Raw genomic sequence first — 21,728 nt, 5'->3', positions numbered from 1 at the left:
AAAATGAATTTTGCTTTTATTTTCTTAATATTTTGTTAATTGTTTTTTCTATATTTAAAAATCAATTATTAACAATTTTTTTGAGTTGGACTAATAATAGCATAACACATGTCAATCTATCTAACATTTAACATAGTTTTTATGGCCACTTTTTTTTTTTTTTTTTTTGACCTTTGAGTACTTTTCTCGTTTAATAAAAAAAAGAAAAGAAAAAAAGATGAACAGTATGAGTATTAAACTGTTACGTTTCATAAAATTTGGACATTTATTATGTTGCAAATAATTATTTCAAAAATTATATTTGAATAAGGGTAATTAATTATTCCATACTTTATGTTTTATCGAAATTCAAAATTCAATAACACTCATTTGATATTCTGTAATTTAAAATCGTACATATTTGATGTCATACACTCAAATTTGATCAATAAAATTTACTCAACATAATCAAACTATCATCTTTTATACATAATTAAGTAGTTATATTTGAATTTGAAACTCATATAATTGATACCATGTACCACATTCTACTTCTAAACCACTTTCCACATTCTAACATAGTATCAAGAGCCAAAGAAAGCTCTAACGAGTATGTATCTGATCCAAATCCAAAACCGGTCCAAAAAGAGAGCGAAAAAAAGCCCATTGTGATTGGGGGAAAGGGACATTTATAAAAACATGCTAGTGACATTTATGAAAAATGGTGTCATATATAAAGTAAGATCTTGACATTTATGAAAAATGGTGTCATATATAAAGTAAGATCTTGTTATTCAAAAGGGTCAGTGTCAAAACTAATAACTTACTATTGATGATTTAGAGCACAATTCAGGCTGTCGAATAATGTATATTTGATCACCTCGACTGTTTTCCTTATACATATCTTGATTTCTATGCCAAGTCCATAATGCATATGTAGAATTTACTACCTGCACAAACCAGTAATGAATTTCAATGAAGAGAAGATGACTGATTCAGACATTCAATAACAAAGTTTAGTTTTTCTTGATTTGTTTCAACTTGGCATTATTAAATATATAGACAGTGATATGTGAAGCTTAACCATATGATCATGTGGAGTGCTTGAAGAACTTTGATTAACTGAAAGTTTTTTCAAATCTAATTTGAGAACATGAGAACTTATTTCGGATTATGAAGGATTAGCTAATACAAATCACCACTGGTTCAAAAGAAGCTTAGAATGCACCTCAAGTATCCCATGGCCAAAGCTGCTCTCTCTGAAAGCACTCCATTCAGGCTGTTTGTCCCAACAGAACTTGCCTTTGGCTGGACCTGAGGTAAAGTTCAAGTGGCATACACCTCCAAATTCCGGTACATTATCGCTTGCTGATGGGCATTTTCCGGGGTCACCAGCATAGTCAACAACAACTTTCTCAATGTTTCCACCATCTCCAACAGTTATGTAAACAGGGCCACATGGATCCAAAGTATAGTTAAAAACTCTGTTCATTCTCTCATAAGCATGCACCTGAAAAGTAAACAACAGGTTACTAATTCATCCAAATCTGAGTACAATTTTGAAGGAAATGAATATCCCAAATTCCTGAAGGCCACACAGGCACACAAGCACCTAAAAAATAAGATTATAATAAAACCATATGCTGATATGGTATGTAAGTTGGAGAAAACAGAATAAGCTTCAGCTTACATGACTATGGTCTCTTGTGTCATGCTTCTCATACGTGGCTCTTCCAACTCTGGGTCTGTGCTTTGGGTTTAGGAGCTTGAGCTCAACAAGCACACCTTTTGATTCTTTTTACTAAAGGGTGCAACGCCTTCACTCTGAGTTTGGCAGAGATGATGGCGTATGCTATTGCACCCTCGTCTCTGCCAAACTCATTATTGGTAGAAGGAGCGAGCAACAACAGTGTGTCAACTGGCTAAGTAGGAGGTTCCCTTCTTGTAGCTCTCAGCTAGTTGTTTTCTAAGCTAACATCAACATCGCATAGGCAATATGATTGTTTTTCTAAGCTAACAGCTGGATTTGAGGACCAATAATATTATTCATCAAGAACAAGTCCAATAATCACTTTTATTGTGTTTTCATTAGTTGATTATAGGAATCTAAGAAGAATCATTCATCTAGGTTTGAATTTTGGCTATAGATTTATTTATATACTACAGAGAATGATAATAACAATGGACATTACAATTTTGAACCAAAAAAAATAATTGCAATAATTTTTTACATTCTCTTGTATGCTATGTCCGATCTTATCGCGCTTCTACATCTGTTATGTTTATATCAAATGTGCAAGATGGTAGAAGCTTACTAGAGGAGGAATGATTTTCCCACAAATCGGTATGGGCGAAATAGCCTGGTGGTTTGGGCTGAGGCAGAACACTCTCACCACCACACAACATCATAACAACAGATGACATATTAGGCCTATCAATAGGGCTTTGTTGCACACATAAGAGACCAATGTGAATACAACGCAATATTTCTTTCATGCTATCGTATGAATCCTTTAAGCACTTGTCAATAAATTCAACTGCATTGCCTTCCTTCATCAAAGTCCATGCCTAACAAATATATTAGTGAAAGAAAAAGAACAAAATGTTACTTTATTGTGACATATTTATCCAAATCATAAGATATATGTGTATATAGGGGTATTTGCAACATAAATACTCAATGTTTCACACTTGTTATATTTAAATACCTAATCTTTTTTTTTACGATTCAATATATGTTAAAGATAAATACTTAATTTTTTTTCTTTGCGACAAAAATACTTATAGTTACTAAAGCATTGCTTCTATAAGTACCTCATCTGTTAGAGTTGTTAAACATGTTGACTAAACAGATATTTGTTTCTCTGCAATCGGTCAATTTCATAATATTTTTTTTATAAAAAATATTTTAAATTAGAAAAATGAATTAAAAAGACATTTTAAATTAATTCAAATTTTAAAAATTCATATTTTGAGGACAAAATACAAAAATTATGGAGTGATATATATCTGGTGAGTCAACATGCAACAACTTCAATAGAGGAGGTACTGATAAAAGCAATGTTTTAGCAACTTTGGGTATTTTTGCCGCAAAAAAAAATTAGGTATTTGTCTTCAACATATATTAAACATTGGATATTTTTGCCGTCAAAATAAAATATTAAGTATTTATTTGTAACAAGTGTAAAATATTGGGTATTTATGCCGCAAATACCCCTATATATATCAATAGATGATTTTTTTTTCATAATTACACTTACATATCCAATGAGGGTTGTGCCATTGTTTTTGTAATAAAAGCCTCTACTTTTCTTTCCGCTTATGATCTCCAACATCAATATGCCAAAGCTAAATACGTCAGATTTTATTGAGAATAAGCCACCAAAAGCATATTCTGGTGCCATATAACCACTACATTCAAAAAACACTTTTATTTAATAAAAATTTATATTGAAATAACTACAAGGGTTTTAAAAGTGATGACTTACTAAGTTCCAACTACTTTCTTTGTATTTCCTTCTAGTTGGTCTCCCCCAAAACTTCTAGCCAAGCCAAAGTCTGAAATTTTTGGATCCATCTCTTTATCAAGTAACACGTTACTAGCTTTAAGATCTCGATGTATAATCCTCAACCTAGAATCATGATGGAGATACAAAAGGCCCTTAGCAATTCCACATGTAATTTGAAAGCGCTTAGGCCATTTTAATTGTCTTCCTTGACTTTGATCTGCAAGTGTTGCTTCCAAATTAAATAATAATAATAATAATATGTTGGTAAATAATATAGAACATAAGATGTACTACGAAGGGGTAAGGTAAAAAGATTCTAACCAAAAATGAAATAGTCAAGGCTTTTGTTGGGCATATACTCATAAATCAATAGTTTCTCGTCGTCATGAATGCAACAACCAACTATTTTGACTAGATTTCGATGTTGAAGCTTGGCAATTAGTTTAACTTCATTTTTGAACTCATCGACTCCTTGTCCAGACCACATTGATAGTCTCTTCACAGCAATTTCTTGCCCTCCCTCCAGCACACCCTAAAATATCACATTTTCCTATTTTAAGCTTCTCTCGACATTAAAATTAAAAGATTTTTCGCAAATAGGTTATTGGGAAGCTCACTCTATATACAGGTCCAAAACCACCTTGTCCAAGCTTATTGTCCTCTGAAAAGTTACTAGTGGCAGTACTAATTTTTTGTAGGTCGAACAATGGGAGATCCAAGTCTTCTTCTTGGCCTTTATTTCCACTTATAATAACATTTCTCTCTGTAATTTTTTTGAACATATAGAAGTAGAAATCAACCAATGAAATGAAAAGATGCAAGTTTTGTTTGTGAACAAAAGGTCGGCATGAAAGCAAGCAAAACAGCTGATACAATTATTACACAAAAGATTCTTTTTCTCACTTTAAGAGATAGAATACAAGTATCAAGAAAAATGCTATGTATGTGCATGTTAAAAAATTCCCATCCAATTCACACAAACCATATCTTATGGTCGATTATAAAATATATTCACAAGTTCTGTTCAAAATTTCCAGGTATGCATAAAAATATCTATATTGTACGTGTCTTCAAAATCAGTATTTTCTGTAAGTTCTGTTCGGTTTCAAATGAAATTTAATGTTATGCCATGAATGTTCGCTAACCCTCAATGACAATTGTTACTTTGTTAGAATAAAAACTTGTCAATTTCTTTATAGACCATATACTTCTTGGATTTGCAAGGTCAAAATATTACTTAGCTAAAATATTATATTACATTAATATATGAATGAAGTAAGGGTAGAGACTGTTACCATAAAATGTTCTCCACTTGCAAATGTAAAAGCCAATTAAAATCATCCCACAAGCTAATCCAATCAGAATAGCTATAATTATCACTGTTCTCTTCACCTTAAGATCAGCTCTTGCTTTTCCTAAATAAATTTTTGGAGCAAGTAAAGCAAATATTAATGAATTAAAATAGAAGGAAAAGCATTTGAACTTGATATGGAACCAAAATTTTCAACCTGTAATCTCTACCTATTTCTGAAGCTGACATTCGAACAAATAGATCTTGTCCGCCGGAAGGAAATTGTCTAATATCATAAAGATCTCCAAACCAGACGACGCAGCCACTGCCTTCTCCTCTGATATCTGAGTTTGTATAAGCCGTGCAGGAACAGTTGCTGAGGCATTTAGCCCTACATTCCCGTAGATTCATACTCTTGTTCACCCATGTATGTTGAGCATCCGGCAATTTCCAACCAGAAAATTTCAAAAAGCCATCTTTCCCTTGATCATGGCAACTCAGTGGACTACTTCTTACACACCCTTCAGACCAGTCCATCGAATTCCAATCCTGTAGAGACTTAGGCTTAAAACCTTTTAAACATCGACATATTGGACTCTCTGTCATTATACACTCCGCATTTGCCCCACATTGGCCATAGTTGTCACACTGGTCTCTAGGGCCTGAAAAGTAAGGCTTCCAAATTTTCTCAATTTCAATCCATGTCAAACGCTGACGAGCACTTGCCGTTTGGTTGATGACAACTCTTGTGATCACAGACTTATTCTTGAGGGTGTAAGAGTAGTAAACTTCATCATCACTGTAAACAAACTTGTAATCGTAAAGCGGGTTTGGTCTCAACTCAGGACAACCACTGTAACGCAGGCCATTCCATGGCCCAGTTCGATAAAATTTTGCAGATCCTTTCCAAAGTATTGGTTCAGGGTACGTACGGTGTTGTGAATCGTATTCAATCCCATAAGTGAAATCTCCATAACAGGGATCATTCAAACTTTTCCATGATGACCACCGCCTATTAAGACCTCTCTTCAAGTCCCATCCAAATTTCATTCCAGACAAGAATGTATCACCAGGGTAATCAAAACTTTGCCACAAATAGTTCTCTGTATTCTCATCTTTCTCATCTCTCAGAACAAAGTTACCATTATCCAAGAGTTGAGCCAATGGTTCCCGGGCTTGTTTCAACGAGCTTGTAGACCAAACCACACTCTTATTCTGTCCCAAAAGCTCAAGATTTCCGGTGTTGTTTATTGTCAACGATCCAGAGGAATCGTTGATCGGTTTACACCGGTTTGCAACCCAAACCACAGTTGAACCGGGGATGTTTCGATACCAAATTCCCAGGTAACGGTTCTTTGAACTGCCTGGGGTAAAGAATCCCAGTTCAAAAGTTCCTTCACTTGAAACCAAAGTTGTGCCATCTCTCAGAAATTGCAACGGTCCAAGCCTATCAGTTACAGCTAAAGTTGTTCTAAACAGAAAAACTCTAAAAACAACAAAGATAAAGAGAAAAGAAGTGAACCCCATTATTATTTCGAGTTCATAATGATTAGCAACAGAGCCTTTTGAGTAAGCTTTGTGATGATATAACGTGTGAAACACAGCAATGGAAAGAAAAGTTTAATCTCTCTCTCAAACCTTGTTGTTTTTTCCTCTTGCATGTGGTCTGAGTCTCTCCCGATCTTCGAGTCTCTGACTGTTGCTTGCCGACTCGGCGGCGACCACCGCTGTCTCCTCGTTCCTCTATGTATGTATATCCTTCACTTTAATTGTTTACCAAGATTTAGTTTTTCAAAATTGATGCTTTAAAATTTTCTTTTTGTTGTTGATGTAATGATATCCTTTGAGAAAACTCTCGCTCGAGTTTTGACTTTTGAGTGGCGTCTCTATGCGAGTTCATACTTTGGTGTTTGAAAAAAATTCGCAAATGAATACCATGTGTTTTTAAATTTTTATTTGCGGGCTAGAAAGTTGCTTAGCTGTTGACATTAATAATAATTTTAATAAAAATTAGTTGATTTTTTTTTAAAATATATGTATATATAATTGAATCAATTATAATTTTTTTTTAGTATATATAAATAATTTATATATATAATATGATACTGAACAATACAAACATCTATCTATATTTGCTTAGTTTTATTTATAAAATTTGTTAATTATTTTTATTAAATTTATATTAATGTCATATAAATTTTGAAATAAATATGCTATTTTAATTAAATAATTTATTTATTTTTATTTAAGTTTATGTTTGTTCTCATTTTTTAATTTGGAGCAACAACAAAAAATTATATATTATATATTTAATATAATATTAAATATTATTCGTCGATTTTAAATTTAACTTTCTTGCTAGTTTTTTTATATATAAAAAAACAATTTGTATCTAATGCAGAGTAAACTATATTATATGTTTAATATGATATTATTGTAATGAGTGAGTTAAAGTTTAATTAAATTTTATTTAAGTTATAAAACGTATGATTTTATTATTTTTAAATAACTATCATGCTAAAATATCTCAAAAATATCATATTTTAGTTTGTTTAACTATTTATTATTTTAAAATAATTATCATTGTAAAATATCTGAAAAATATTATATTTTAATTTGTTTAATTATTTATTATTTTTAAATTATTATCATTGTAAAATATCTCAAAAATATCATATTTTAATTTTTTTAATTATTTATTTTATTTTATTTAAGTTTAAGAGTTTACAAACTAATATGAAATATAAGAATATTATGTTAAATATAAGAATATTCCGTTAAAGTTAACATTAAAAAAATAAAAAACCGTTAAAACAAAAAATTTCCGTTATCTACACACTTATTATATAGAAAAGATATTTACATAAATAAAATAATATTTAAAAAGAAATTAATAATATAAATAAAATAATAATAGAAAAAGTAATAGTGTAGATAGTAGTATATATGCATCAACTATTTTTAGTTTCTAATATATCTCGCAATATCTTTTGATGAATTTTATGTAGAAAAAAACTCCAATCACTTGATAAAAAATAAACTATCACACAAATTTATAAGATAAAAAAAATAATATGTTTGTCTTTATTATTTTTAAATAAATATGATTTAATTATTATAATTATCATAAAATATCATATTTTAATTTATTTATTTTTGGTTAAGTTTATGTTTGTTCTAGTTTGTAAATTAAATGAAGGGTTTATACCTTTTTGGACCTTGTATTTTTTCTCATTACCTGTTTGGACCCTGTGTTTGGACAAATTAATTTTTGGACCCTATATTTTGTAAAATTGTTAAAATAGAACCCTAAACCCGATTTTAGTCAATGTTTTCTCAACTAAAATCACAAATAATTTACCAAACTAATAATTCAGAACAAAAATAAAATCATTCTGCTTAAAAACTGTGTTGTTATATTCAATTTTTTCTTCATCAAAATTGAGTTTAGGGTTCTATTTTAACTATTTTACAAAACATAAGGTCCAAAAAATAATTTATTAAAATATAGTCTAAACAAATAATGAGAAAAAACACAGGGTCCAAAAATATATAAACCCTTCATTTAATTTGAAACACTCTCTAATTAAATTATCATAAATAGAGAATTAAGGTTAGATTTTTTTCTATTATTTTATTATATAGAATTGTATAACTATAAAGGGCCGCATCTCAGTTGTCACCCATTTTGACTAACATTAATGAAATCATCTAACTGCCGTGCCCGTAATTAGACTTTTTCTTTGGAGGGTTATTAGAACTTTGAAAATTTTGTTAATGGGTTGGATTTAATAAGGTGTTTCCAAGTAATTGGTGAATAGCGTAACCATTGTGGACTTTGTTTCATTGTTAATTATCAACTTTAGCTGAAAAATGACACTGTTGCCACCAAATATATTGGCAATAATAATATGTTCCAAGTCATGATGATGATGGCTAAAGTCAATAAATTCCCAGCAATTAATTATTATAATAATAGGTATGAGATAATCTTAATAGATACTATTAATTATTGGATTAAGATTAATGATTCATATTTATAATTATTTATTAATATTTCTAAAAATAAATTTTAATTTTTTTAAACTTTTGGAAAGACTGCCTAATAACATGGCGGTGACATATTTATTAATTAACAAAAAATAAAAAGAATCTTATTTAATATTCATTCTTCATTTTTGATTCATTCTTTTAATCCATTCTATGAGAAAAAAATTTATTTTGGAATTAATGTGACCATTATCTTTCCAACTAATATTTATTGTCTAATTAATCTAAAAAAATCAAAATTATTGATTTTATATATATATATAGATTTATTTTTATCATCATTATAATCATTCTTCATCCAAAATTTGTTTAGTGATTTATGGTAACTATTCATAAGTAATAATTATTGAGAAGTCTTATTAATACGTATATTATGGTGCGAAAGTTCTATATTAACAAATTATACCATTATTTTATAATTAGTAAATATAGCTAGGTTTTGCCCCGTGTTTTACAATAATTAAAAATTATATATATGCAAAGATTTTAATACTATACAAAGAACTCTCACTCAAATAGTGTCTAAACCTAGGCACTAATTTTTTTTTCATTATTGCATGTATTAGATTTTACTGTGACAAAAACAATACTACACTATTTTATAATATAATAAATGAAATAATTTTTTTTTATAGAACTTCATCATTGAAAATCATATACACTAATTAATATTTCATTCTTCTCAGTTAGTAGACTCCAACGGTTTACAATAACCTTTATCACCAACTATCTATCAGTATCATTGTTCAAATCATGAAGAAAATAACTCCATGAAGCAAATAATAGTCAAAGTTCAAACAATAAAAACACCATAATCTTTGTGTAGAAAATAAAACAAATACAAGAATCATTCAATGCTTGGTATTTAAAGAATATAAAGAACCTAAAAGAAACTAAAAAAAAAACAAATACAAAATAGATAATATATAATACAAAATAAATTAATGCATAATTATAATAATAATAATAATAATTATTATTATTATTATTATTATTAGCAAAATCAACCTGTTGGGTTTAAATTGTAATTATTATTTAAGTCAAAAGTAAGGTTTCTAAATCGTCTTTTAGTGATATGAGAAACAATGAGCCCGTTTGATAAAATATTTGTTTTTGAATTTTTTAAACACAAAAATATAAATATAATTTTATTTTTGTTTTTTTTAATTTTTAAAAAATAAAAATATGTTTGGTAACTATTTTTGTTTTTTGTTTTAAAAAAAATAATAATAAATGTGTTTGATAACTTTTATTTTTATTTTTTATTTAACACTATAAGGTGTTGATTTGAAGAAGAGAAGAAAAAAAAGAAAGGAAAAATTGAAAACTGTTTAAAAAAATTTTGAAAGTGAAAAAATTCTATTTTCAAAATTTAATAAATTTTAATTAAAATTTAAAAAAATAATAAATAAAAATAGAGTTACCAAACACATTTTATGTTTAATTTTCAAAATTTTAATTAATTAAATAAAAAACTATTTTTTTAAATGTTACCAAACAACACCAATATTATTTTTAATATTAATAATGGTTTTTGCAATTATTGTCATTATTATTATTAATATTAATGGTTTGTGTTGACTGTCTTTTTCGTTCACTACTACAAAAATGAGTTTTCTAGTAATATGGACTTTTATTTTCGACACTTGGAGAAATTATATCTTTTTTATATGATGACGTATATTATAGTTATAACAGGCTTTTTCGTTAATTTTCAAAATTTTTTGAATAATTTACGGTGCCGAAATCAAAGTTCAAACAGTTAGTTGCACGTGTGCCTGATTTTTTTTTTACGCGTGGAAAACAGACTATTTGAAGTTTGAACTCTAATTTTGGCACTGCAAATTATTCAGAATTTCTTGAAAATTGACGAGATGCTTACTATAACTTTTATGTAAGGTATCATACAAAACAAATTGGATTATAATTTCTTCAAGGATCGAAAATAAAAAGCGCCCCTGCAGTAGGGAGAAAATTAATGCCCCTACCTAAAAGCTCATGAATTAATCGATTATAGTGTGAGACTTCTTCACATTTAAATAGCACAAAATAAATTTTCCATTTGCAATTAAAATGGCTTTACATTTTTAAGCTTATTTTGAATGTATTTTTCCGATTATTATTATACGAGTAATGCTAATAAATGGTTAATGAATTTTATTAGATATATTATAGGGAAATTTTAAAAAATATGACTTTTATACCATCAATGTGCAAAAATATAAGAATTATATTCTTCTTAATTTGTATTGGAAAATTTATTAAAGAAAAAAATTAAACTATTGGAAAATTAGTTTTATGTGCATACATAAATAATAATTTTCAAGTTTTAAGTCTGCAGAAAGAATTTAAAGATGAATTTTTTTTTTATTCCGTCTCAATTAAATACTGTTATTGGTGCAATCCAATATCGGATCCCGCACATTTAGATTTAATAAGTATTACGGGTTATCGCTAACCAACTATAAGATGTCAAATAACAACACTCAAAAGGAAAATAGATTTTCCATAACGAGGGCATGAGAAATATGAATACTAAGAATGGCAAGGAGAGAAATCCACTATGAAAAAACAAAAACAAAAAAATAAAGGTTTAAAATTAGCAAGGCTTCTTTACCAATACATAAAACATTTCAAAAAGAGAAGAAAAGTGAGGGAGCTCACCAGAGAATGACAGCAATTCACAGACAATGTAGGTAATGAGTTAGTCAATGGGGGCTGTTCCAATTGAACAACTTCAAGTAAGAAATCAATGGACATGCAGAGATTTTATCTATATTTCTGATCAGAAGTTTAACTATATTGTTGGTCTGCAGAACTTTTTAGTCCTTAAACTAGCTAAATGAAATGTTATATTTTGTTTTCTAATACTAAATAATTAAATTAATTATTCTATTAGTCCCTAATCTATCAAGACCAACTCACTACAATCCCTAAGTTTTTAAAAATGTCATTTTGTTCTTTTAGGCTTCTAAAACTTTTATGTTATAATTTCATATAGTTATGATTTTCATTATATTGTTCACCCCAAAAAGGCATTACGTGTATTCATTTCTTCTTCTTATAATTGAAACTCAATAAAGAATCAGAAGTTCACTTGTAAAAATAAATTAACATTGTTATGAAAAAAGAAGAAAATAAAAAGATTAAAGAAGAACAAGTTTGAGGACCAAAAAAAATTATGGTCTTTAAGAACCAAAACAAGACTTTGCTGGTCCTAGATAAATTCTTTTGTAACAGTATCCAATTGCTAGTGACATTTATGAAAAATGGTGTCATATATATATGTGGACAGTTGGAAGAAAATAGGGTATTAATGTTTGATCTTTGGGATTCATATATATACCTATATTCCTAGGTTGTACAAATATATCAGTGAATAGAAATATAGCAAGAAAGATTTTTTCCTCACCATTTCATCATGGTATCAGAGCCATAAGGCTCGATTCTGTCCCCCCTCAGTTTTCCTCCATTTTTTCCGGTGGTCGTCCCTCCTTCCAGTTGCAAACTAGTCCGGCGACACTCCAGGCCTCCGGCGAAGCCATTTGGCACCTGCTCCGGTGCTCAACCTCCAGTCGCTCCTCTCCGGCATCATCTCCAGCGTCTCGGCCAGTCCAATCCGGCAGCAGTCCAGTCCGACGGCGCTTCAGTCGGCCCTCGTAGCCCTCAGTCGCTCCACTCTCGGCTCTCTCCCTCACAACAGCCAATCTCTCTGTGATGTCGAATAGTGAGGAAGTTACCTCTCAAAATATTGGGCCTCACTCAACCCAGCCCAATGAAGGTAACCCTAACCCCAACTCAGCCCACACTCAGCCCAGTGGGTCTATGGGCTCTCTTTATAACCTTGATAGTGGTTCACTTAATATTACAGCCCATAAACTTGATGGCAAAAATTATTTACAATGGGCCCAATATGTCAAACTTGTCATTTGTGGTCGTGGTAAACTAGGATACATTACTGGTGATCTCCCTGCACCTCTTTTCAATGATCCTACATACAAGGTATGGCAAGCTGAAAATTCTATTGTACTTGCATGGTTAATTAATTCAATGGACTCAAAAATCAGCCGCAGATATCTGTTCTTTAAGACTGTTAAGGAGGTGTGGGACGCTGCCCGAAAAATGTATTCTGACCTTGGTAACGCCTCTCAGATTTTCGAAATTCGTACCAAGCTTAAAGAAATCAAGCAAGGTAATCAAACTGTTACCCAATATTTTTCCGACTTACAAGACTTGTGGCAGGAGCTCGATTTGTATCTGGATACCACACCACTATGTGCTCACTGCACTACAATCCAGCGGCAGCAGTTAGAGAAAGAACGAGTTTTTGAATTTCTTACGGGGTTAAACAGTAATCTTGATGAAGTTAGAGGTCGTCTGGTGGGTCGTGCCCCATTTCCTGACACTGAAGAAGCCTTCTTTGAGGTTAGACGTGAAGAAGCACGTCGTCATGTCATGCTCGCTACTCCTGACCTGCAACCCATTGAAAGCTCAGCTCTCGTATCAAAATCTGGCCCTCCACCACATGGCAGATCCACTCCTGACCCTCGACCTAATCGTAAGGGTGATCGGCCTTGGTGTGACCACTGCCAACGTCACGGTCATACTCGATCTACTTGTTGGGTTATCCATGGTAAACCACCCAATTGGACCCCTCGCCGCCAAAATGAAAGAAAGGCCTATCAAACTCAAACTGAGAGTACCAATGATCAGAATAGTGCTGGTACCCCTTCATTCAGTAAGGAGCAACTTGCCCACCTATACACTCTTTTGGGTTAATCATCCATAAAACCCAGTTCCGGTCCTGAGACTCATAGTGCCTCTGTTGCACACTCTGGTAATTTTTCTTCCACTTCCAACACACCATGGATCATCGATTCGGGCGCCACTGATCACATGACAGGTTTACCACATTTGTTTGATACTTATTCTCCATGTTCTACTAAATCTAGTGTCACAATTGCAAACGGCACCCATTCTCCTATTGTTGGAATAGGCACTATTAAATTATCTGTTGACCTCATTCTTAAATCAGTACTTTATGTTCCTTCTTTGAAATGCAATTTAATCTCTGTCCAAAAATTAACCAGTGATAATCATTGCTTCGCTAAATTCATGTCAAATTCTTGTCAATTTCAGGATCTATCATCGGGGAGGATGATTGGCAGTGCTAGGGTTCGTAACAGACTTTATTTCTTTGAAAGGCAACATCCAGTTAACGAGCTCTCTTCTCTACTACGTTTGGGTTCAAGTTCTATTTCTAATTCTTGTTCAAGTTCATCATTTGTTTCAAACTCTGCTTCAAAAACAATTATGTTATGGCATTGTCGACTTGGGCATCCAAGTTTTTTATATTTAAAACACTTATTCCCATCGTTTTTTGTAAATAAGAATATTACTGATTTTCATTGTGATATTTGTCAATTTGCCAAGCACACACGAATTTCGTTCCTTCACAAAATATATACACCTTCTAACCCACTCTCTCTGATTCATAGTGGCATATGGGGACCTTCCAAGGTCAATACTTCTCATGGTAAGCGATGGTTTATCTCTTTTATTGATGATCACACACATCTCACTTGGGTCTATTTTCTTAAAAGTAAGTCTGAAACATGCCAAATTTTTCAGAACTTTCATCAAATGATCCAAACACAGTACCAAACATCTATAAGAATACTTCGTACCGACAATGGTACTGAATATTTCAATACCACTCTTGGTCCCTATCTTCTCAAAAATGGAATTGTCCATCAAAGCTCGTGTGTTGATACTCCGCAACAGAATGGAGTTGCTGAACGCAAAAATCGCCATCTCTTAGAAGTAGCTTGTGCTCTTATGTTCACTATGCATGTCCCTAAACATCTTTGGGGCGACGCTATCCTTACTGCTGCTTATCTCATTAATCGCCTCCCTAGTCGACCCCTTCAGTTCAAAACACCATATTCTGTTCTTCAATCTCTACATCCTCACATCTCTACAAATACTCTACCTGTTAAAGTATTTGGTTGCACTGCTTTTGTGCATGTTCACTCCCACCATCGGAGTAAATTTGATCCTAGAGCCATCAAGACTGTGTTTTTGGGTTACTCTCCTACCCAAAAAGGTTAGCGGTGTTATTGTCCCATCACCAAAAAAACATTCATCTCATGTGACGTCACATTTTTTGAGGATATTCCTTACTTCACTCCCACATCGCTTCAAGGGGAGTCCAACCATCACCAGCAAGAAGCTCAGTGGTTGTGGGGGTTAGAATTACCCTTAACAACTCTTTTTCCATTTACCTCTTCCACTCCACTTTCTTCTGAACCAGATATCCAGACTCTCCCTCCTGAACAAGAAAATCCACCAACCTCTCCTAAAAACACTGAACCAGAAGGACATCCTCAAGACCAAAATGTACAGAAAGAGATTCGGGTGTATTCCGGGAGAAATAAACAAGTTATGAATCCTCAGCACAGTCAAACGCCCAATCCGGTGATGGAACTGCTTCCCTCAAAAGATCCAGGTATTCTCCCATCTAACAAACAGTTAGATCTAGATAATCCTATTGCATTAAGGAAAGGAACCAGATCATGTACCCAACACCCCATTTCAAAGTTCATTTCTTACTCAAAATTGTCATCTCCATTTAAAGCTTTCACCTCGAATCTATCAAATGTTGTGATTCCCAGGAATACCGAAGAAGCTCTTGATTCTCCTCAGTGGAAAGCAGCAGTGCTTGAAGAAATAAGAGCACTTAAACATAATGGAACGTGGAAATTAGTATAGTTACCACCAGACAAGAAGGTAATAGGGTGCAAATGGGTGTTCACCGTCAAATTCAATGCAAATAGATCTATTGAGAGGTACAAAGCTCGGTTAGTTGCCAAGGGATTTACTCAAACCTATGGAATGGACTACACGGAAACATTCGCTCCAGTTGCCAAACTCAACACTATCAGAGTTCTACTCTCACTAGCGGTTAACATGGATTGGGAATTACATCAGCTTGATGTAAAGAATGCGTTCTTGAATGGGGAACTTGAAGAAGAAGTGTATATGAGTCAGCCTCCGGAATTTGAAGAATCTCTCAAGACAACCACAATTTGCAAACTGAACAAATCTCTCTACGGCTTGAAACAATCTCCCCGAGCATGGTTCAATCGTTTCCTGAAAGTTGTCAAAGGGCTTGGATACATACAAGGCCAGACTGATCACACTCTCTTTGTCAAGCACTTAGGAAGTGGAAAAATTGCGGTACTAATCGTATATGTTGATGACATAATTATCACTGGTAATCACATTGAGGAGATAAACTCAATCAAAGAAATGTTGGCAAAGGAGTTCGAAGTCAAAGATCTCGATGCTCTCAAATATTTTCTGGGTATGGAATTTGCTAGAAGTAAAAAAGGTATTTCCGTGTCCCAGAGAAAATACACTCTAGATCTTCTAAAGGAGACAGGAATGCTCGGAAGCAGACCCAGCAAAACTCCAATTTAGCTCGGAGACAAAAAGAAAATGTTTGAAGGAAGTCCAGTTGACAAGGGGAAGTACCAACAGCTGGTAGGAAAACTCATCTACCTCTCACATACTAGACCCGACATTGCTTTTGCAGTGAGTCTAGTCAGTCAATACATGCATGATCCGTGTCAAGGACATCTCAATGCAGTGTATCGAATTCTGAGATATCTCAAGCAAACTCCAGGAAAGGGTCTTTTTTTCAGGAAGACAACTGAGAGAAAGGTTGGAGTGTTCACAGATGCAGACTGGGCTGGTTCAATTGATGATAGAAAGTCTACATCTGGATATTGCACAATGGTATGGGGGGATGTAACCACATGGCGAAGTAAAAAGCAAACTGTGGTTGCAAGAAGCAGTACAGAAGCAGAGTATAGAGCCATGGCTCATGGAGTATGTGAAGCTATATGGATCAAACGTCTACTAGAAGAATTGAAGATTAAATATGAAGCCCCTATTCAGCTCTACTGTGATAACCAATCTACTATCAGCATTGCACATAACCCTATACATCATGACAGAACCAAACACGTGGAAGTTGACCGTCACTTCATCAAAGAAAAAATTGACAGAGGAGTTATAAGCATTAGATATGTGCATACTAATCAATAGCTTGCTGATATTCTCACAAAGGGACTATCTGAACAAACATTTGATTTTCTTGTAAACATGCTTAGACTCATCAATATCTATAGTCCAGCTTGAGGGGGAGTATTGATAGTTAGAAGAAAATAGGGTATTAATGTTTGATTTTTGGGATTCCTAGGAATAGGAATCGGTTCCTATTTCTGTATTTAATGTAATTATTTCTGTATTTCCTATATATACCTCTAGTCCTAGGTTGTACAAATATATCAGTGAATAGAAATATAGCAAGAAAGATTTTTTCCTCACCATTTCATCAATATAGTAAGATCTTGTTATTCAAAAGGGTCAGTGTCAAAACTAATAACTTACTCTTGATGATTTAGAGCACAATTCAGGCTGTCGAACAATGTATATTTGATCACCACGACTGTTTTCCTTATATATATCTTGATTTCTATGCCAAGTCCATAATGCATATGTAGAATTTACTACCTGCACAAACCAGTAAAAAATTTCAATGAAGAGAAGATGACTGATTCAGATATTCAATAACAAAGTTTAGTTTTTCATGATTTGTTTCAACTTGGCATTATTAAATATATAGATAGTGATTTGTGAAGCTTAACCATATGATCATGTGGAGTGCTTGAAGGACTTTGATTAACTGAAAGTTTTTTCAAATCTAATTTGAGAACATGAGAACTTATTTCTGATTATGAAGGATTAGCTAATACAAATCACCACTGGTTCAAAAGAAGCTTAGAATGTACCTCAAGTATTCCATGACCAAAGCTGCTCTCTCTGAAAGCACTCCATTCCGGCTGTTTGTCCCAACAGAACTTGCCTTTGGCTGGACCTGAAGTAAAGTTCAAGTGACATACACCTCCAAATTCCGGTACATTATCGCTTGCTGATGGACATTTCCCGGGGTCATCAGCATAGTCAACATCAACTTTCTCAATGTTTCCACCATCTCCAACAGTTATGTAAACAGGGCCACATGGATCCAAAGTATAGTTAAAAACTCTGTTCATTCTCTCATAAGCATGCACCTGAAAAGAAACAGCAGGTTACTAATTCATCCAAATCGGAGTACAATTTTGAAGGAAATGAATATCCCAAATTCCTGAAGGCCACACAGACACATAGGCACCTAAAAAATAGGATTATAATAAAACCATATGCTGATATGGTATGTAAGTTGGAGAAAACAGAATAAGCTTCAGCTTACATGACCCGAGAAAACTATATCGACGCTATACTGATATAGAAGTTCTTCCATTTCCTGCCTCATGCAATCAAACTCCTGATAGTGAGAAGCATAACTGTTGTACCAAGGTGGATGCCATGCGGCTACCAGCCATGGGGTCACAGACCGATCCACGTTATCTAGATCTTTCTTTAACCAAGCATACTGAGCACCTGAAACAAACATTAAATGGTAAACACTAGTTGCAACTTTCTATAGTGCTGATAACAACAAAGCTAAAACTGTTAACATCAAAGATTTTGGTTTCCAAAATGATCCATGAATAAATAAAAGGAGAGTATATAAGTTACCAGTGGCATTGTAGTCAACATATGCTCCTAACATGACAAAATGTACTCCTCCAGCATCGAAAGAGTAGTAAAAGTTGCTTTTAGAGCCACTCTCTTCTGAGGGGACTGCAAATCTAGTTTGATATGACTTGAAAGTGATTCCAGAAACTTGAGGTTCAATCTCATGGTTTCCTTCGATGACCATCATAGGAATTCTTGAAATTAAAGGCTCCATGAACCTGAAATTTCATTACATCAATGTTGCTCGTAAAAATCCAGTTTTGATACAAGTTAGATAGACAATCACAATTCTTACACTCGTTTTTATCATTCACCTTAAGTTCCTACTGCTTTGACATATATTGCTAGTGACTTTGGTAGTCTCTTTACGTATTTATAAGGGAATCTTCCCTTGATTAACTGTAATGAGCATATCAACATATTACCCTCTAAACATCAGAATAAATGCCCCCACCCCACATCAAAGGATAAATCTGTCATTCTTACTGCTAAGTAACAAGAAATATTTCTTTATCAACATTTAACTTCATCTATAAAATGCATCAAAGGAAAATGAAAACAAAATCCTTAAAAGTAGAAAATTTGATCAAGGTTCATAAATCACCATTCTCAGTTTTTAATCTATTTCACTTAATTGGAGTTCCTAGCAAGGTTACCTTCCCCACCCATCCCAGCGGGGTTGATATGTCTCTCGAATAGGTGCGTCTGGAAATGCACATGAGAAGCATGGTGCTCCTTTGCCGCCAGTTGTACGATACTGATTGGCATAACTAAGGTCTCCCACCATTAAGATCATTGAGGGATTGTTTTGAACCAAATGATCAATGGTTGTGGTAGTATTGCTGGTCAGTCCCAAATCTCCAACAACAGCTATCCGGTGAGGATATGCATCTGAGCTAGGCTTTGGTAAAGTTTCAAACATGTGCTCTTCACTCAAAGCTGGAAAAGAGCTATCCCCACACTTGTAAAAATATTTGGTTCCCGGTTCAAGACCTACACCAGAGAAAGATAAGTCCCCACTTTTCTCTTTTCTTTCACTACTCATCTCTTAGGTGTTCAAATAATCTAATAAACAAGTCACATGCTCTGACTAATTTGTAATTTATCACATGACACTATTCTTTTTCATATGCATACAAATTTCTCTCAGTGTCACTGTTCTAAATATCATATACAAATACAATACATATCATCAAGTGAAATAATTTAGAAGAACAAATTTTCATTCCTAGTAAATTAGATAGATAAGAACTTGTGAGTGCTTACAAGAGTTTGAATGATCAGCAAGCAGAACTTACTATATCTTGATTATTATTAACCATGAAAAAAAAACTCCTTTTTTGAAGAATGTAGTGAACTAGCTACCATAATTATACACACACACACACATACCCTCAAGTTTGACATGGTGAATGATCCCAGAGGTATAATTTAGTAGTCCTTCAAATGGATACAATTGACTGTAAACAGTGGAAACCCCTTTCTGTACATTTGTATACTTGCCACTTCTTTTGCCATACCACACTTCACTGGCAACCAACGAAGGATCAATAGGTGTCACATTCAAACCAATCTGTGCATCCCCTGAACCAATTCAAACAAACCCAGTTCACCAAATTAGCTAAACTACACAAACCAACAACAAAAAAATGGCAAGACAAGAGATGAGAAGTAGTACCAGTAACCCAAGAAACCCACATGGAAGTTGGAGAAGACAATGCGATAGCAATCTGTTCTGGGAAATTTGTGGTGACATTTTTCTTCAACCTGGGATGATCCATGGGCAAATCATCACTACCCCTCCGAAGTGATGAATCAAACCGTTGAGTAACGGGCTCAAATGGGCCTTCTAAAGTGGTGGGAATATGGGCTTTAGTCACCATTGTTACCATCAAAACGATGCTTAGGTGAATCCATAAAGTGGAGTCCTTCATGGGTTTCTTCTGATGAACTCTCTTGATATGTTTATGATTTGATTTGCTAAAGATGAATTAAACCCAGTTGTGGAAAAGCTCATAAAAATCCGGACTTGTTTTGGTATCTTTGTAATGAAAACGGAATATGCCACCATATAACTTTAGTTTGATGAGATTTGTTGTCAGCTAAAGAAAGCTACGTTTGGACTTTGGTGGTAGAATATGATGAATTGTCGAAATGTTTTAAGGATATATAGCTTAGTAATGTGCTTCATGATACTCAACATATCGACAAAGACAGTACAGGTTAACATTGTTTTATACAAACATGAACCAAGTTCAATCTTATTTATGTCTAACTGATAATATTGTAACAACAAAAAAAATGCAATAGGTAATTAATATTAACTGAATCTAATGATTAAACATGTATGCAAATGACAAGGGAATAAGAAAAAGTGAATTTTGATATATATTATTTTTTGTTGTATAAAATTAATGACATTATTTATTATTTAAATTAGGAGTATTTATTTACAGTTAAATATATGAGTAATGATATGTGTACTCAAAATATGCATCCAAATATTACACACAGTGATGTGTCATTGTTTTTTAAAACAGTGAGTCACAATTTTAATAAATGTAATTAGCTAGGCTAAACTGTCACATTGTATAATGTTTGAGTGTATATTTTGGGTGCATATATCATTACTCTAAATATTTTATACCCATTTTGTCTTACATAAAATTCTCCAATGTTAAGAAAATAGTGATCTAGTTGCCACCGGTTAGCGCTGATTAGTGATTACGTGACAGTTGTCACATTATTATTAGTCCACCTTATTATTTAAAAAATCATTATTAATTGATTTTAAAATATAAAAAATTAATTAAAACTATTTTATTAACAAAACAATTAAAGAAAACTTTCTCTACAAAATATAACATTGGTCTATTTATTATATATAAAAAAATTGATAATTTTAGAATTTAAAAATCTTTTATAAATTAAAATAAAATAACATCTTTAAACACTTGATAAACTTTTTAGCTAAGAAAGAAGTATTTTGGAAGCAAAGATCTAAGTATTGATTGGCTATAAAGTAAATATTTTTACAATAAATCATATGGTATAGCAAAGAGTAACAAAATAAGAGTTTTTCTAAAGAAAAATGGAATTGATTCTAAAATATGGAATATGGTTAGAGTAAGCATACTATAGGAGCAGAACATTTTCAAACATTAATTACTTCAATACAGCCATAACATTCAGAAGAAGATATTTGCATTTTTACTCAGAAAATGCCAAAATTGATCATTGAAGTAGACATG

At 32.6% G+C, this 21,728-nt stretch overlaps 2 protein-coding genes across 5 annotated transcripts; both read right to left on the bottom strand.

Moving 5' to 3' along the window:
- Positions 1-2,021: 2,021 nt before the first annotated feature.
- LOC133819755 (G-type lectin S-receptor-like serine/threonine-protein kinase At4g27290) lies at positions 2,022-6,532 on the bottom strand. 3 transcript variants are annotated; one of them, XM_062253087.1, is made up of 8 exons: positions 6,418-6,532; positions 5,010-6,265; positions 4,784-4,903; positions 4,106-4,251; positions 3,810-4,020; positions 3,468-3,705; positions 3,240-3,390; positions 2,022-2,547 (listed from the first exon to the last, which is right to left on the bottom strand). In XM_062253087.1, the coding sequence occupies exons 1-8, from the start codon at positions 6,438-6,440 to the stop codon at positions 2,236-2,238; spliced, it is 2,457 nt and encodes an 818-aa protein (XP_062109071.1). In that variant the 5' UTR covers positions 6,441-6,532; the 3' UTR covers positions 2,022-2,235. The 3 variants fall into 3 exon arrangements, 2 of the variants coding, with proteins under 2 accessions (XP_062109071.1, XP_062109070.1); XM_062253086.1 differs by lacking the exon at positions 6,418-6,532 and having other exon boundaries at positions 5,010-6,317; XR_009886449.1 differs by lacking the exon at positions 6,418-6,532 and having other exon boundaries at positions 2,475-2,547; positions 3,240-3,305; positions 5,010-6,317.
- On the bottom strand, positions 6,419-20,576 carry LOC133819756 (purple acid phosphatase 23-like). 2 transcript variants are annotated; one of them, XM_062253088.1, is made up of 9 exons: positions 20,156-20,576; positions 19,870-20,061; positions 19,134-19,470; positions 18,478-18,695; positions 18,149-18,339; positions 17,688-17,969; positions 17,287-17,409; positions 11,494-11,547; positions 11,145-11,390 (listed from the first exon to the last, which is right to left on the bottom strand). In XM_062253088.1, exons 1-9 carry the CDS (start codon positions 20,409-20,411, stop codon positions 11,316-11,318), a joined length of 1,728 nt encoding a protein of 575 aa, XP_062109072.1. In that variant the 5' UTR covers positions 20,412-20,576; the 3' UTR covers positions 11,145-11,315. The 2 variants fall into 2 exon arrangements, with proteins under 2 accessions (XP_062109073.1, XP_062109072.1); XM_062253089.1 differs by lacking the exons at positions 11,145-11,390; positions 11,494-11,547 and adding an exon at positions 6,419-6,542 and having other exon boundaries at positions 20,156-20,574.
- Positions 20,577-21,728: the final 1,152 nt, after the last annotated feature.

Source organism: Humulus lupulus, chromosome 2 (genome assembly GCF_963169125.1).
Source record: "Humulus lupulus chromosome 2, drHumLupu1.1, whole genome shotgun sequence".
In the NCBI taxonomy this organism is placed as follows: domain Eukaryota; kingdom Viridiplantae; phylum Streptophyta; class Magnoliopsida; order Rosales; family Cannabaceae; genus Humulus; species Humulus lupulus.
The sequence above is the reverse complement of the archived record's forward strand: the minus strand, read 5'-3'. Positions and strand labels throughout refer to the sequence as shown.